Source organism: Pleurodeles waltl, chromosome 9, assembly GCF_031143425.1.
Source record: "Pleurodeles waltl isolate 20211129_DDA chromosome 9, aPleWal1.hap1.20221129, whole genome shotgun sequence".
Classification (NCBI taxonomy): domain Eukaryota; kingdom Metazoa; phylum Chordata; class Amphibia; order Caudata; family Salamandridae; genus Pleurodeles; species Pleurodeles waltl.
Window position 1 is genome coordinate 59,755,740 of NC_090448.1, and position 18,554 is coordinate 59,774,293.

An 18,554-nucleotide genomic window follows, 5' to 3' on the forward strand; every position below is an offset into this window, starting at 1 on the left:
TTAAAAAGCTTTCTCAGTAAAGATCCTAAAATGTGATGACACAATACTCTGTGTTAATCTCTGTTAAGAGAATTGTGCAGTGACTGACTGGGAGATACAATAACCAGATAGACAACAGCATAGCTGGCTCTGTGGGTCAAAGGCTTGAAAACAAAAGTTTAAAAACATTTCTTTCAAAACCTAAAGTCGAAAATAAACTCTAGAAGCCAACAGCACACATACTTTAGGTTACATTAAGAACAGGGTGGATTTTTTTTTTTACAGTAAACTAAGAAATTTGCCTTCAGTTGTAATCGCTTCTGTAACTCTAACATTGACTTTACTTTCACACTTAACTAACATTACTCTGGCCACAGCATTTACGTTCTCCTTTACCCTAGCACTGAGCTGGAACTTAAACTGATCCCTGACCCCAAACCTTGCCAGATCCTGACCTAAACTTAACTCTGCAACAAGTAACAGCTTTGGTCTCTATCATCAGTGTGCTATTTCTAATACTAACCTTGCAGCCCAACCTCACAACCACTATTAAATGTGAATTCAAATGTTTTCAGTTGTTTGCCCTTAAATGTTTTGTTGTTTCAGACATTTTGCTTACACATTTTAGCTATTATCTTAAAAGCAGGAGCTCTGCCTTCAAAAATACAAACTTGTGAGCCATTATTAAGACCCCTGTTCACAAGGATTCAAATTGGAAGCAAATTAGGAGCTGCTTGGAACTTCCTAATTTTAGACTAGATGTTCTTTACTGCTCTCACAGAGTTTTGTACTGAACCACATCTAAAGATACCAGGGCCCATATTACAGGTAGGGCTCACTGCCGTAGTCTGCACCGCACTGTTAGCTAAGTGCACGAGGCACAGACTGGGTCTGTACCAGTGCTTTATTTGTGCTTGTTGTTTCCGGTGCAGAGCACCAGCACTTATTTTTGAGCTGCACTTATTTTCGAGGGCCGGCACTTATTTTTCTGCCTCAAGCATTTACTGCGAGCAAAACACACATATGGAAAATACGAGGGAAGAGGAAAAACAAAAAAGCTTCACAATGGGAGAAAGCAGAAAGCTGCAAGAGTGATATGAAGGGGGCAGGGAGTGGCTGTAAATGGATTGAAAAGGCCCAAGATGGCTTCAGGATTACGCTGCCTCAGTATTCCGTCTTCGCACATTTAATTGCAGCAGCCGGGTGTTTGAAAGGAAGGCACTGGGCACCGGCACGTTTTTATTTACAAATTAAGCACTGGTCAGTACACTCTATCAGAATGAATGCACTCTCCCCAGGGCAGGCATCAACTTGTGTATGCCCTGTGGGCAACACATTAATGAAAGGCAAACCAGCTGTTTGATGCCGCTGGTCCACCTTTCACTGTGCGGGTAGCACCTGGCCTGCATTTCAAGTGGGGACAGAGATCCCCCTGCAGATGGGTGCAGTGAGCGACTGCACACACCTGCATAGAAATGTTTTGAGTGGGTCCAATGGACCATCTTCCACCCTTCAAGTGGCACCCACAGAGGAGTACACTGACTGGGCACCACCTGCTTGTAGCACTCAATCAAATGCAACATCTACCCCTGCGTCTATAAAAATGTGTTGGTGCAGAGCCAAAGTGTTTTCTCAATTTCATGTGACCACTCCCTGATACAAATGAGGAAACTCCCTCTTGCAATCACACGAGCTCTACATGTTCACTGACACGATCTGCATTACGGAAGGGGCCACGCAAAAGTCTGCAGCTCTTTCAATAAGACCAAAATATCTGCAATGGTGCGAAAAGTCCACACACATTGCACCCCAGGGCAATTATTTTTACTATGGCCCCTGGTGTATCTTTAAAATATTAACCCCTTGGGTGCCCTGGACGAGCTGGTCTCGCCCTCGGTCAACGTGTGCCGAGGACGAGACCAGCTTGTCCTGCTATGGGCCCTCAGGGGGAGTGCTAGTGCTCCCCCGAGGGATTGTCACCCCCCTCCCCTGGGCAGGGTTGGAAGGCGAATCGCTTCCCCTTTTACCTCCCCCCCGGACCCCTCCTATGGCGTCTGATGACATCAGCGCACTGACCTCATCAGAGGCTGACCCCTCCACCCCCGCTCATCAGAGGAGAAATGCTTTAGCATTTTTCCTCGGATCACATGGAGGAGACGAGAGAGGTATCAAAGGAAAGGAAAGGCTTTTCCTTTCCTTTGATGTCTCTTTCAGCATTTCTGCTGCCCGATCACGATGCCATCGGACAGCAGAAATGCCCACTAGACACCAGGGAGGTGTTTTTTGTTGTTTACAGTAAAGGAGAGCAACCCCTTGGGTAAGGGTCGCTCCCCCGGGGGGGGGGCAAATTATTTCAAGGCCATTTCTGCCCCCCCCCCCCACCCAAGGGCAGATCGGCCTATTATAATTAGGCCGATCTGCCCCCAAGGGGGCAGAAACACCAGGGATAATTTTTATTTTAAAAAACAAAATGTAGACATGGGGAGCGACCCCTTAGGCAAGGGTCGCCCTCCTGGTGGACAATTTTATTTTAGGCCATTTCTACCCCCTTTGGGGGTAGATCAGCCTATTTTTATTAGGCCAATCTGCCCCAAAGGGGGGCAGAAACCACTAGACATTTTTTTTTTTTTGCATCAATTTCACGCAAGGGGAGCAACCCCTTAGGCAAGGGTCACTTCCCTGGGGGGGGAGGGGGTCAAATGTATTTTAGGCCATTTCTGCCCCTCTTGAGGGCAGATCGGCCTATTTCTACTAGGCTGGTCTGCCCCGGGGGGGGGGCAGAAACCACTTAGGCACCAGGGATTGCTGTGTGTGTAAAGATAAAGAGGGGGGGTATGGCCAAACCCCCACCCCAAATAAATGGGGCCAAAGTTGTTCTGCCCACCAGTGGGCAAATGGGGCAATTACCCCTGATCCACTCCCCGGGGGGGCAGAAAGCCTACTAGATGCCAGGGAATAAAAAAAAAGTAAAAAAATAGTGGGGTGGTCACCGCAACTGAAGGGGGTAACAGTCTTTTTTAGCTCTCCCCTGCACACTAAAACATGTTATCCCACGGCAAGCAAGAGGACATTTGATTATTTTGGGTTTCGGTTTTACATTTGGGCCATGAGAGCTTGTCTAACTCTCTAAATCGTCCCATTTGGAATGGTGAGGGCTGCACTTTTTAGACTTTGGGACGCTGCCATGTAGAAAAAATCCATAAGACCTAGACACATCTGAAAACTAAACATCTGGGTGAGTCCAGGGTGGTGTGCTTCCCATGCACCCCGCACCATTTTCTTACCAACAATGACCTGCAAACCTCCAGCTTTGCTGGAAATCACACATTTTTCCCACATTTTTGTGATGGAACCTTCCGGAATCTGCAGGAATCCACAGCATTCCTACTACCTAGCATTGTCCCATCTATACTGATGAACATTCTGCCCCACTTGTCAGCCTAAATTTTTTTTTTTTTCAAACTGCCCTTTTGGACCCGCTTTGGTTCCCCCTCAATTTTAACATGTTTTTGGCTCTTCCCTCTCACAGGCACTTGGCCCACCTACACAAGTGAGGTATCATTTTTGCCTGGAGACTGAGGGGAACGTTGGGTGGTAGGTAATTTGAGGTGATCTCAAACAGAATTGTGAGAATTTTTTTTTAATTTTTTAGCTACATTTGAGGTTTGCAGAGGATTCTGGGTAAGAAAACACTGGGGCATCCACTCAAGTCACAACTCCTTGACTCCCTCAAGTGTCTAGTTTTCAGAAATGTTTGGGCTTGGTAGGTTTCCCTAGGTGCAAGCTGAGCTAGAGGCCAAAATCCACAGCTACGAACTTTGCAAAAAACACGTCAGATTTCAATGTAAAAATGTGATGTGTCCATCTTGCGTTTCCTGTCGCGAGCATTAGGCCTACCCCCGCAAGTGAGATACCATTTTTATCGGGAGACTTGGGGGAACATAGAACAGCAAAACAAGTGTTATTCTGCCTTGTCTTTCTCTTTATTTTTTACTTCCAAATGTAAGACAGTGTGTAAAAAAGACGTCTATTTGAGAAATGCCCTGTGATTCAAATGCTGGTATGGGCACCCCGGAATTCAGAGATGTGCAAATAACCACTGTTTCTCAACAACTCTTCTTGTGCCCATTCTGGAAATACAAAGGTTTTCTTGATACCTATTTTTCACTCTTTATATTTCAGCAAATGAAAAACCTTGTAGGATCTACACAAATGACCCCTTGATGAATTCAGAATTTTGTCTACTTTTCAGAAATGTTTAGCTGTCCAGGATCCAGCATTGGTTTCACACCCATTTCTATCACTAACTGGAAGGAGGCTAAAAGCACAAAATATAGTAAAAATGGGGTATATCCCAGTAAAATACCAAAATTGTGTTAAAAAATGTGTTTTTCTGATTCAAGTCAGCCTGTTCCTGAAAGCTGGGAAGATGGTGATTTTAGCACCGCAAACCCTTTGTTGATGCTATTTTCAGGGGGAAAAAACACAAGCCTTCTTCTGCAGCCCTTTTTCCCATTTTTCCCATTTTGTTTTTAAATAACGAAATGTTTGCTGTATTTTGGCTAATTTCTTGGTCTCCTCCAGGGGGACCCACAAACTCTGGATACCTCTAGAATCCCTAGGATGTTGGAAAAAAGGGCACAAATTTGGCATTGGTAGCTTATGTGGACAAAAGGTTATGAGGGCCTAAGCGCGAACTGCCCCAAATAGCCAAAAAGGGGTTAAAGTGAATCTATAGTTTGCACAGGTTTGCCAAGTGCATTTCCAGTTTACAACTTATGTTTGATTCCAGTTTCTGAATAGGGGCTACGAGAGCAAATGTAAATGTTCAGCCATATCTTGATTTTCTCCAGAGGAAATCCCTTTGACTCGTGCCCTAAGACTTACATTTGTTTATTTTGTGACCCCAAAGATGAGTGTCATAATGTTTTTGCATGCCACTCCAGATTGTATTGGAAGGAGAGACCTAGCTATAAATGTAGTTATGGTCTGTGAGGTTGACCATGCCGTGGCCTATAGCAACAGGGTGAATTTCTTTCTTCAACAGGATTAAGTGACAGGATATATTGCTTAAAGGGATACAAATGTCCTGGCTGTAGAAACCTGCAGTTCTCTTCACCCCGGCTCGCAAACAACTTTATGTTTAGAAATGTCTCAAAATTCTCTCTATATACCCCTTGTTGCAGTGGTGTTGTCCTGAACCTCTTCATAGAAATCCAAGTGTCAGCATCAGAACCCCCTAGAAAATACATTATTGATAATAATAAACTGAACGCTTCAGAAGATCACCCATTCTGTCCTATTAAGCTGTTATGATTATTTTTCAGACAGTCACGTTGAGAAGGAGAGCATCAATGATTACATCAACAAGAAGAGAGAGATGTTCCTTCTGCAGGTATTTCTTTCCTATTCTAAAGCCTCCTTGGAGGCAAGTGGTGGGTGGAATAGGAATGCAAGTCCCTCGTCTTTACAGAGCTAAATGGCTTAAAATGCATGTCAATATGTTGTAGCAGAAGCCTTTCACAGATACAATCTTGCCATACTCCATAGGTTTGGCTTTGACCTTATATAAGTCTCTGATACCCTGTGCCCACAGTCCTTCATGTTGGAGGCAGGGCCTAGCCACTGCCATGCTCCAATCCACACACCCTTGCACCATTTGTCAAGGATGTGTGTGTTCTATCAAGCGTAAGTTCTGTACTGTAAGCGGGCCATTCCAGTATAAAAACTATGCTATAATACTTTCCCACTTTGTGTGTGTGATGTGCTATGCACCACTCATGCAAAGTTGGAAAAATAAAGATAGCTTCAAACCTTGCTCCACAGTAACATCTGCTTCCAAGAATTGTAAATTTGTGGCACCGATCCCTGTTTACCAATTTTAGCAGATAGGGATTTGCATCAAGGCCCATGGGTGACTGCCTGAAATGCCCATGTACCACACATGGAACACTCCCTTGTCGCAAAGTAGTGTATATCCCTACTTTGCATTAGTGTGGCCATGTTTTCAACATAAATCATGATTGCATTGGAAAGGAAAGAGAACTACAATGTTTTGCATTTTTTTGTGACATAAGTAGCACAAAGCCTGCACAAAGTATTAGTAAATATGGGCCCATGTTTGTATGATGTACAACTTTGAATATTACATTTTACATTTAAAATATACAAACACAGTCTAACGTTAAGTCACAAACATGACAAATACCATAAAACGTTTTCTATTTTTTAACCAAGGAAGGTAGTTATGACAAGAACATTTCTGAAAAGTTTTTAAAATATTTGTTTATATTGTTTTCTTTTGTTTTTCATTTTTTTTTAGAGTTAAACTAAAAACAAATACAGCAACATCCACCATAGTGTCCCAAGCTCCAGAACCTTTGCTGTCCAATAGAAATAACTTTAGAGCACTTGTTGCAGTACTACCCAATATGAGAGTACAAAGGGTTGATATCCCTCTGCGTGCCAGGACTTGTGGTACGGGCTCACTAGGTTGCACCAATTGACCTGCAACTGAAGATGAAGCCTCCTCTTCCTCTTCCAGTCACATTTTGGCAGCATTCAATTGGTAACTACGCCACATGTCCAGATGCTACATCATACCTGACATTCCAAAAGAGTACCTTTTGCCAGTACCCCTGATAAATACTTTGGGCACCTGAATGCACATGACCACTTTAACAGACACTTTCTTCTCTCCAGCTCAAACTTTATGTAAAATCAGCCCTTTATAGTAAACACAATTTTTTTAATATGTGGCTCCCACGGTTGTGCCAGTGTACCTATGGGGCACAAAAAATATAACAATGAAAGCAGTCATGCCACTCCGGGAACACTACTAAAAAAAGCCAATAGCCTTAAGAAAAAGCCTCAAATGATGTTTCCTTAGCCTCATTAACACATTGGTGTTTTAGAGATGCAGGACATTGTGAATACAGTCACACTCCATCATGACCCCAGAGAGTGCTGGAAACCAAAGACACCAACCATTTGGACTAGCACAGGTGCAGCATCACAAGATAGCAAAGCTATTGCCATCATGTTGGCTTGGGCAGCAGCACAAAAAACTAGGCCTGAAAAAGAATCAGTGGTGGGGCAGTTTTTCTAACTTGCAGATGAATAAAACAGTAAGTGCTCGGGAAGCCATAGGCACTTTGTGCAACCAGATGCTCCAGAGGGGTACAGCTGGCCTGTATTCAAAGGGAATGAGTGGAATGTGGAAGCACCTGAGGGCTACCAACAGCATAGCTGCAGTGGAGGTGGCGAGGACTCAAGCATCAGGAGAACAGACTGCACCAGAGGAAGTGCTGCATCAACAACCAGAGGTAGATGACGACCAGATGTAGCATTTCAGTACATATTCCAGGCCCTGTCTAAAAGTATGGCCCCAATAGAAATAAATAAAATAATATTTTACAAAGAAAATGGAAAATCATCTTAACCAAGAACACAAAGACTTGTAGAAAAACAAAAGAAATAAAAAAATACATTTCATAAAACATATTTAAAAAGTTAAAAAATACATATAAAAATGTAGTAAATAGAAACTGTAGAAAATCTGAAAAAATGTTGACAAAAAAAGTCAAATTAAAAAGTACAAAAAAAAACAACACGCAAGAAACAATAAACTTTCCAGAGGTAAAACGCAGTGTACAACCTACAAACAACAGGAGGTTGTTTGTAGATGGTGTCCAACCTACAAACAGGAGGTTGTTTGTAGATGGTGTCCAACCTACAAACAACAGGAGGTTGCTTGTAGATGGTGTCTAGGGTGGTTCCAGAGTCGGGCACAGTAGCTGGTCAGAGGCCAGGCCTTGTGCCCAACAGCCTACTGTGTATGGCTGTACGCCATCTACAGCTGGAGCTCCCCAGCTGAAGGAAGTAAACATGCTACATGTAGAATATGATAAAAAAACTGAAATTCACTGATCAAAATACAATTCAAAGGTCAAAGTTATATATTAGGTATGTATAGAAGACCTTGACTTACATAAAAATAAAACCCAGAAATTCACTGTAAAAAAACAAAGAACAAAGGTTAAAGTTCCATTATATTTAAGAGAAGTAACCTTTCATAACCGAAAAATCGCTGAATTTTGGCCTGTGATAGTTCACTGAGCTAACTATAACTTATGCCCACGTCATGCCCTACTTATAACCTCACATATTACATCACTCATGATAGGTGAAATGATATAAGTAGTAACATAACTAATGACATCTCTATATATATATATATATATATATATATATATGAGAGAGGGAGAAAGATATGTTGATGAGCTATGTTTTGGAGTCTGTGTTTTGGCAATAGATTATTTTGTGTTTTCAGTTTTCTCATCACCATGAATATATTTTCTTCCTCCCTTGCTTGGCCCATGCTACATGAGTCAGTCTCCACCAGGCGGAGCACAATTCCCCCTACAGCATGGGCTTTCCCATATGCAAATCATTGAACTCTCCATTTTGAATGAGCCCCTTGTTACACTATTTGTCAAGCTAAAGAGAAACCCTGCAAATGGCATTTAAAGCTATATCCTTAGATTGTAAATTTATTTTTATATTATTACAAAGTGTCATACATACATTAAGAGAAGAACTTGGAATGGGGAGTGATAAGTGTTGGGAGTTAGATAAACTCAAGTCCAGTCTGATTTTCTGATCCACAGTGGCCCTTCATGAGGGATTGCTGTAAGTGGGGATGAGGAGCAGAGAGTATGGATCCAACTTTTGTCTGTTTGGTACCTCAGAAATTATTCCAGGTCACAGTGCTTTCCTCTCATTTCCAAGGCAGCCAAACATGATGACGCCGGCGATCTGATTGTAAATGGCTTGAGCAATACAAAGAGCTTTATTCTCATATCATTATGAGATTCAGTCTATCCTTCTGTTGTTCAGTGCTCTCTAAACACTGCTTACTGGGTCAGCAGAGGACATATACTAACAATTCTACTAGAAGGGTAATTGAGTGGCATTACTGGAAATGAAGGCTGTTTTGGGGAAATCTGTCATTATCACATTTGGGGTTTACTGTGGGCAGCGCAGAGTCTCTGTTTTAAGCAAATCAATGCCTTCCTTCTAGTACTCCCTATCCGTGAAACGAGATGAAATGCACAAGCTGGAGACCTTAGCAGCCAGCGAGGAATACAAATTGGAGAAAGCAGAGCAATTTCTTGAAGAAGATGCAGCAAAATTTGATGAGTTCCTGAAGGAGAATGACCGAAACTCTGTCCAAGCTCTCAAAACGTAAGGAGGTATTGAGGGTGCAGTGAAGACGCAGGCGTTCACTTGTTCGAGTTGCATTAGTTATCTGAGTGCTATTCAAAGATGCCACAAGCACCTCTGCATTACTCATGGTTGCCCATTCTAGTCTGTGCAAGATTTAACCATTTGGCCTTGGGTTGTACCTATAAGAGAGATTGGTGGAGTCCAGACTGTAGTAGCCGGAGTACGACAGGAGAAATGTGTGGTGGGAGTTAGACCAAAGCGGAAGCAAGACTAGAGAACACTGCCAGAGGAGATGAAGCCAGAGGCTCCAGGATGATATAAGCAGGGTGTGAAGACACAACAGCACCATTGAGGCTAAAGTGATTGATTTCAGACGTAGAGAGAGAGAAACACTGGCAGAATGAAGAGTCCCTACAAGTGGCGATAAACTGGTGTGACAAAAATAGTGACTCAGCAAAATTATTTTTCAGAGAGAAGCTTATCTTAGGAACTTGAGGACACTGCATGAAATTTCTTTTTCCAAATATAGTTAATTTTGGAAACATCCAATAAGGGTCTGGCTATTACTGAGTCCAAAACAAAAGCAAATACCATTTGTGGATCCCGATTTCATTCAGCAACATTTAAGACCGACTGTCTGAGATTCACATTTCTATTATATATTTCAAGTCATTCATACGGTGAATCTGCAGCACAGTGCTCTGAGAGTGCTTGTGCTAAAAGTATAAAAAAGTGATTAGGCAAATAGGATTTAATAGTAAAGGAATAATGTATATCAATAATCAGATGGTGGAGTCATTTGACCATAAATTGTCTTGGTGATATAAAAGTCTACTTTTTTGTATTGTTGACATTTTGACCCCAGGCGATGAATCTGAGTCATCACCATGACAGGGCAGTAGCAGTGGGCATCTGATGTCAAACTCAGGATGAAGCAGCACAGAAATGTAAGGTCAGGGAATGACATGGTATATTTCAGATTTTCACAGCTACTGCCTTGCCCTGATGATGACTCACAGATTTATCACCCAAGGTCGAAACAATATGCGTCTTCTGAATCTCCTTGACTAATCCAGTTAATCAGTTCAGCTGTTTGGTTATTTGTATATAATCTTCTTTACCACTTGTGCATATTCTTATGTCTCTCATCACTTTGTTACCCTTTTAGCATGAGTGCTCTTACAGCGCTGAGCCGCAATTCCGCTGCAGAGATATATGCAAGCTACCGGTCTTGAAAATTACTTGAGGAAATCTGATTGGAAAGCAGTCTATAGTTTAGTTTATGGCTCGATTACCTTCAGATGTTTCCAAACTTAACTATGTTTGGATACAAACATCCCATGCAGTACACCTAATTTTCTAAACATAAGCTCTCTCTGACAGATAATTTGGTTGAACCAGCATTTTTGTTATATAAATGTACCCAGTTTCATAGAGTATCCCTTATTTTTCGATGATGTGGAAGACAAACAGGTGGCAGAAGTGGAACTGAAAAGGTCCTACAATAGAGGGATGGTTAGAGAATCACCTAAGGTGAAAGCACAGGTGTAGAGATAGCACAATGAGAGCATGAAAACAGAGGCATCAGTTGGGGGGAACAGGTGGGCGGGCTAGATAAACACACTGGTAGTGGGAGCTGGGCTGGAGAAACACCACATAGAAATGAGGGCTGGAGAGATACCTGGGCTGTGAGAAATGCTGGTGAGACACCACAGTGACAGTGTGTGTCTGGAGAGGCAACACTGTTGGCTCTGTCTCTGGATAGACAAGAAGGTGTTAGACAGGCTGGAGACACCACAAGAGCAGTGGGCAGTGGAAAAACTTTGGAATCAGTGTGGCAGGCCAAACACCTGCAGTAGGGTAAGCACTGGTGGTGGGAAAGACATCAGGGTCAGGGCTGGACATACATTGTTGGCAGCAGCGAGGAAGATAGACCATGGTGATGGAAAGAGGAGGGGCAGTATTGGATTAATTGGGTCTCACTTACATAATACCTCTACTTATGTATTAATGACAGGTGAATGGTCTGTGTAAACATTGATGCACCAACAGTTACTTGCACTGAATGCATGATTATGACATGACATAGGAGCCATCCTCTCATCTCTCACTGGTCACTCTCTCATGAATGGTCCCTTCTCTTCTCTCATTTTTTCTTTACTCTTTTGCTCTTTAAGTTCATTTTCCTTTTAGTTGCATATATTTCCCTCTCTTCCCCTTTGTTCCAGTAACTATTTTCCGATTCCTTTTTCCCTCTCCATCTTCCTTCAATACCATGTGCTGTTTTTCTCTTCATCCTCTCATATACAATTTCTCCTTCCTCATTTTGACATTTTGTCTTTGCTCTTTTAATGAGTCATTACTATCCATGCTGTCTATCTTGCTCTCTGTTTTCTCTCTTTTACCTTTATTCTCCTTCCCCCTTTTTCCTTTAACAGAACTGCTCTTCTGTTTATACCAAGCAAGTAAGACCAGTGTGAACTGCCTTTCAGAGCTGACAAAGAAACGAAGTTGAAGATGGAGAAAGTAGCAGAAATCAAGAGATTAACTGCACAGCTGGTGGCTTTAAAAAGGTAAAAGATGTTCCTTGACAACTGCTCTCTGGCAGACATCCTTGGGTGGGGAGTTACAGTTGAGATATGAGAAGGATGGTTAAATGTAATATATTTTCTGTGTTTATACTCATTTATAAGTGTCAATTCTCGCTCATGGTGATAAACAACCTCCCTCCCCCGAAGTGTTTCTAACTGCAAGAGTTTCATGTAGAGGCAGACAGACACCTTGATTGCAGTCGCGTCTCGCAACGCATAAAATGGGCGGGGCAGGTGTGGCACAACGGGAGGGGAAGGCGACAAGGGGAGGGAGGGAGCGGGGGATACATTAAATTATTATTATTTGTTTAATTCAAAACTTACCTCATCTGCCGACCCACGCCGCTCCTTGCCAGCATCGCTTCAGGCACAGGCCCCCAACACGGTTGCTGGGCTGGAGACAGCCTACTGCGCATGTGTGTTTGGGTGGCCCAAGACAGCCGGCCAGACACACATGCGCTCTGAGGGGAAGTGCTGAGCATTCCCCCCAGTTAACGCCACCCCGTGGCCCTGACCCTTTCAGAACAAAAGTATAATAAACAAAGTTTATTATCCTTGCGTTCTGAAAGGTTTGCAGCTCCTGCTGCTGGCGAAGGGGGGCGGGGGTGACGCTCCTCTGCCCTTATGGAGGAGCTGCCCCTGCTTGATTGCCTTGTACAAGAGGGAGGACCGACTTGTTTCTTCAAGCAAATTGCTATAGTGCAAGAAAGGTTTTAGACATCATGTTCTTTACCCTCCACTTTGACATCAAAGTCCTCACCTTATGGCTTGTGCTGTTTCCTTATTCATGTATTTGCTTAATTGTTTTATAAAGCACTGACACTTCAGCCTGTGGGAAAGTGAGATGATCACTCTATAGGTAGAAGGGATAAGGTATCAAGGCAGGTTAGCCAACCACAAAAGCCCTGCCACCCATACATTATTTGTGGAACCTCCATACCCTAACCAGGCTCTTTGTAGTTGAAGAAGAGCTTTGGTAAGTAGTGTTCAGAACAGGTAGTTAAAAGGATAGGACCAATCCATCTTTAAAATGTCTCAACGATTCTCAACAATAAGTGCTGGGGCTTCAACATTGACTCAAAAGGACCAGGAAGCATCACGACTATCAAACTGATCCACAAAGCCCATCGTTCTCCACATCTCAGTTTAAGTAAGCACCAGCAGCACTTTGGTGTCTTGGTTGAAGAGCATTGGCATTACTGCTAGCTGCAGCAGACATATGGGGGCCAACACCATGATTGGCCCTGCCCTAGAAAGACAGAATGCTCTGTTTACCCCTAATCTAGTGACCTGTGGATTCAACAAACCTTGGGTAGCTGCATCAGCCTGTTCAAGGGGGCAAAGTGCATTGCCATTCCCCCCATTCACTAGTTTGTGCAAGTATGCATTGAGAGAGTAGCCTGGTCACTGCACTAGTGGGAGAAGTCAACCGGGCTAAAGGGCATAATACTGGCAAACAAGGAAACATACTAATGGTGCCAGCTACACCTCTAGAAGTCAAGTGGCAGAAGAGGGAATGAGTGGCCATTCAATAGTAGCTACCGCCAAGTCACAAGTAGCAAAAACTATTGCTCCCCCTTTCAATGAATACTCAGACAATTCTGACTACTGGTTTCCTTTCTCCACCTTTAAATTGAGTGTAGAGAAAATGGGTTTAGTCACAACAAATATAACATTGTGTGTCAGCCTCCTTCTTTGGCCAGGTGGCTTGGTGAAGAGCAGAAGAGCCAGGAATACTGCAACAGCAGCAATATATCCAGTGAGTTCGGAGAATCCATCCACGACTTGAACTTTGGTTTATTATCAATGTTCCAGCCCACTGGACCACTAGAAGATTACAATGACTATAGGTGCCAGGTGAACAGGGAACACAGAAGCAACCACGCTGAGAGCCATCACAAACCTATCCACATCACAGTACATCTCAAAACCTGCAAGTTATCAGAAGAAAGCGCAGGACATCCAAGGACAATGAAGAAATGAAACACTGTTGATCCCTTCCTAAACTACCATACCTGTTGTTCTAATTAACTGAAGACAGGTACATAATGCATTTAATACCTCGTCCTCACACACACAGCCCACACAAACAACACCAGTTGTAGGTCGCATTCTGTTCCTCCAAGCACTATAGGGTGTAGCTAGGTATGCACTGCGATACCATGACCACTTCCCCCAAAACGGTGGCCTTGCCAAGGTTTGATAATATGGAACCCCACAGCCCCCATGCCCATCTAAATAGACTACAACTCGATTAGAATTAGGCTCCATGACCACTTCTACCACCAGCTGGCAACAAGTCGCCAAGGGGAAGACTTGAACAGGCCAAGAGTCTAGCAAGAGTAGAAGAACATTCCATGGACTCATGTAGAACTGCTACAGCAGGAACTGAATATCAAAACAGTGTTCCAACAACCTAAATATAGCAAATACAATTCCATACTTGATGGGGGTCCCTTAATGACCAAATAGGAATGGTTTTGTAAATTAAAGCCTGCTGTCCTCTGATTAAATCCATTTCTCTGATGTCGCTTCAAAAGCAGGTTTTGTCATCTATAAACCTGATTAACAAAATATATATATCGATGTTGTTTTTTCTTTCGTGTTATTTTATGTGCTGCACTATGGGACGTTCAGGGAGTGCCTGTGTTGGCGCTATGCTGCCAAAACTGCGCCAGTGCAAGGAAAGGACAGGAATGCGCTGTATAATGTTAACTTCAGTGCATTCCTTTCTGTTTCACGCAGCGCAGCAGGGTGGCTTGCTGCGTTGCACTGTGTGAAAGTTTGATAAATCTAGACCTAAGTATCCGTGAGTAGTGGGGCACGCTTCGGTAGGTCGTGGGTCTTCCATAACACCCTTGACAGGGAGAATCTATGGTCGTTTTATAGAAATTTTGCTTCTTCATTCAGGCAACTAATTAGAAGGTATTTATGTAGTTGTGAATTTATACTGTAAGAACAAACACCAGCATTCCGGAGGGCAAATACGGTACTGTAAAGGACACTGTCCACATTGTAGCATTAGATTTCTTCCAGTGGGATGTAGTTCACTAGTTATGGACAGCGCTAAGGAGAAGTGAAAAGATGGGAAAGGTATATGCACAAACCGAGAAGAGAAAAGGACGCAGGGAAAGGATGCTTGAGAAGAATCCAGCTGACACCCTGTTGAAGACTATGTTTGTCACAGGTTAGCATGTAATTTTCTACAACTGAGTCAGATCTCATCAAGTATTTGGCATTTACTGGCATGTAAACCTAGAAATAAATTGGGAAAGATGTTAGGTTCTTCCGTACCTGTACTTGGTTAGACATTTAAAAAAACATCCTTTCACTCTTCGGGAGCCTATGTTGAATTTCATATGCAACACACAGATTTATCGGGTAGGCTGATCTCTCTGTCAGAAAAATCGATTTGCCCCATTTGAATGTGGTTAAACTCCCTATTATGGACTGAACTCAGAAGGAATTGTGCAATTTGGATCATGCTTAGATGCAGCACTCAAAATCTACCCAGGTAATAGGAAACATTTTCCATTTGTTTAAAGTGCTAAACCAGCCTTGTAGGGACCATCACCTATGTGCTAGAGTAACGTCATAACGATTATCAGATATGTGCTAGACTAGCCTTGCAGGGATTATCATCAATGGGCCTGACCAGTTTTACAGCATTTATCATCTAGGTGTTTGATTAGCCTTGTTGGGATTATGAACTATGTGCTAGACTATGCTTGTATGTGTTATCAACTATGTGCACGATTGGCCTTGTAAGGATTATGAACTATGTGCTACATTACCTGTGTAGCTGTTATCAACTATGTGCTAGATTGGCCTTGTTAGGATTATGAACTATGTGCTAGACTATGCGTGTATGTGTTATCAACTATGTGCTAGATAGGCCTTGTTAGGATTATGAACTATGTGCTAGACTATGTGTGTAGGTGTTATCAACTATGTGCTAGATTGGCCTTGTAGGGATTATGAACTATGTGCTAGACTATGCTTGTAGCTGTTATCAACTATGTGCTCGATTGGCCTTGTAGGGATTACGAACTATGTGCTAGACTATGCTTGTAGGTGTTATCAACTATGTGCTCGATTGGCCTTGTAAGGATTATGAACTATGTGCTAGACTATGAGTGTAGCTGTTATCAACTATGTGCTCGATTGGCCTTGTAGGGATTATTAACTGTGTGCTAGAGTAGCTTCAGGGATTATCAGTCATGGGCTAGACTAGTCTTCTAAAGATTAACAACTATGTGATAGACCGGCCTTGTAGGGATTACGAGCTGTGTGCTAGACTAGCCTTGTAGGGACTATCATCTATGTGGTACACTAACCTTGTAGGTGCTATCAAGCAGAAACCCCTTACGATGAAGCATGTTTGTTTACTAACTTCCCCCAAACATTGGCATCTTCCAGTAGTTTTACATCAGTTGAGGGAATCATTGATCATCTAGGATTTACAAATTTACACTGAGAATCTTACTAAGTGCTATTAAACCCTCTAGAGCAGTACAGATAAAATGAATGAAAATGCCAAAAATGGTCTTCAACAAAGCCAACAAGTTGTCCAATCAGTGAAGAAAGTGAGATGGGAGTAGAAGCAAAGCTCTAAGGACAAGTTAAGATCCACCTTGGCCATTAGAATGGTCAATAGAATACTTACATGGCATTTGCTTGTTGAGTTGGTTACATTTATAAATTCTATTGTATTTTCTCCCCTTGAGCGTTTGTGTTGGGCGAGATCCAGCCATACTTATTTCATCAGCGTCCTGCCACGCTTACTGAAGAGGTGGTCCTCAGGATCATCCTGGAGCTTCCTCAAAGCCCCCCTCAGCCTTTCAACCTGTGCTTACATGTGTGCCTGATTGGTTTCTTCCTGAGAGTTTCTGAAAGTGTTTTGTTCCTCAGTGCACCTGCTCATCTTTTCTTTTTCTCCTTCACAGTGAAATCATGAGGTGTGAAGATGTCTTAAAGGAGTATGTGATGTACAAAGAGTTCCTATTCAGACTATCTCCAAAAGAGTGGCAAGAACAGCAGAAGAAGAAGCAGCTGGAGGTGCGCAGCACCAAAATGGCTGCAAAGGGAACAGAAAAAGCAGTCACAGAAACTAAAACAATTTCTCCAACACCCAAAAGTAAGTTTCCGAAGTCAGGACAATAATATTGATATAAAATAACATTGGCGGCCACAAAATGTATTTAGAAACTGGCTTAGGTCTGGAAAACAACATTCAGGTTACAAAAAGCAAAATAAATTCACTAAAGTCCATATTGTAGAGCTAGTGAATCGAGGATTTGGCTGTTCTCCCAAAAGTAACATGAATAATCAGGCCCAGGTGAAATGTTCCTTCTCCTTTAGCAGTTTATATGTGTTTCTCATTTTTGTGATTTACATTTAACTTCTCTCAGATATGTTCTTAAAAGACAGAAAGCTGCTGCTTGTAGGTGCCCTGCTCCATTTGGCACATATTTCAAACTTTTATGGGATTCATGAAATTTTCAAGAAATAGTCCTGCAAAACTATGAAACTGGTACATTTCCTTGAGTACTCCCACATCTTCACAAGGACTCTCAGTCCACGAGTAAGCATAGGGGATGCCTGATTTTGCATATATAACTTTAATCTTTAAAAAACGACTTCTTTTTTTCTCTACAAAGAAAAAAAAAAATCCCCCAGTAAAAATCCGTTCCCAAACATCCCTTTAAATTAGGGGTGTGTTCCTTTTTCGTTTCCAGCCTGTAAGTAAACTCACTCCTGCCTTTTTGCAGGGATAGTATCTCTTTGCTTCCATGGTGGGAACTGCCCTGAAAAATATGTTAAAAAGATAAAGTACAAAATAGTAACTTTTGGGGCGTTTACACGAGTTGGCACAACGTCCCCTTTGCCCCGCACCATTCCTCGCCTCCCGGACTTTGACCGTCCCTAGCACAAATGTGCACCGAACTTTAATTGAATCGGGTCCTTTTTGTTGTGAAGTAAGTTTTTATCAGTGATGGGAAAAATAAAGCACACCTTCGTACGATTGTATGATTTTATATATAAATGTATCTTTGGCGTTCATATAGTCGTCCCTAAATCCTAAGAGTAGCTAAGTGTAACCTCACGTCATAAATGACCCAGACACAATTCTCGTTGTTGTCATCAAAACACAAAACCTGTACTTGGCGGTGCTATGTAACAAATGATAATAAAAGAAAATGAACCCACAAGTGCTTTTCAGATATAAATTCACATAATTAGACCCTCTTATAATCTGAGGGTGCAAGTGTCGAAATGTCTGAATCTTACATTTCAGGTGGTGTTTCGGTTCTCTCCATCCTGCGTAGTTAAGAAGTACTGTGTGTACAGCATACGAGTGTGCACCACATACATACTCCATACCTACCTATTGAAACTGCAATCAAGTGCCAACACTGCCCCTTTTAAAAGTGTACAGCTCTATATATAAATCTCTATCGAGCCCGGTTAAACATACGTGCATATGAGTCCCACTGAACATGTTAGCAGCCTTGATGAGACATGTCGATACTGTCCGATTAAAACGGCAGAATTGTTACTGACCAATTAAAAGAGTATCTCTCCCTGTCACGAATTACTGATTCTGCCCTACTGGGGTATACCTAATATATTATACAATTAAAAGTATTCGAGCTATGATGAGAAATGCTGGTCCTGAAAGGATGGCAGCGCTGATAACAAAAGACAGCCTTGAAAAGTACAGTAGCACCCCCACGTGGGAATTACTGGTACTGC

General features: G+C 42.4%; 1 protein-coding gene across 2 annotated transcripts in view; it reads left to right on the plus strand.

Moving 5' to 3' along the window:
* The window catches only part of CFAP100 (cilia and flagella associated protein 100), an 82,579-nt gene that overhangs the window by 31,402 nt on the left and 32,623 nt on the right, over positions 1-18,554 (plus strand). For both annotated transcript variants that reach the window (XM_069206282.1, XM_069206281.1), the window contains exons 5-8: positions 5,307-5,374; positions 9,062-9,225; positions 11,700-11,780; positions 16,745-16,935. In XM_069206282.1, the coding sequence (XP_069062383.1) occupies positions 5,307-5,374; positions 9,062-9,225; positions 11,700-11,780; positions 16,745-16,935 (504 nt within the window). The remainder of the gene's footprint in view (positions 1-5,306; positions 5,375-9,061; positions 9,226-11,699; positions 11,781-16,744; positions 16,936-18,554) is intronic.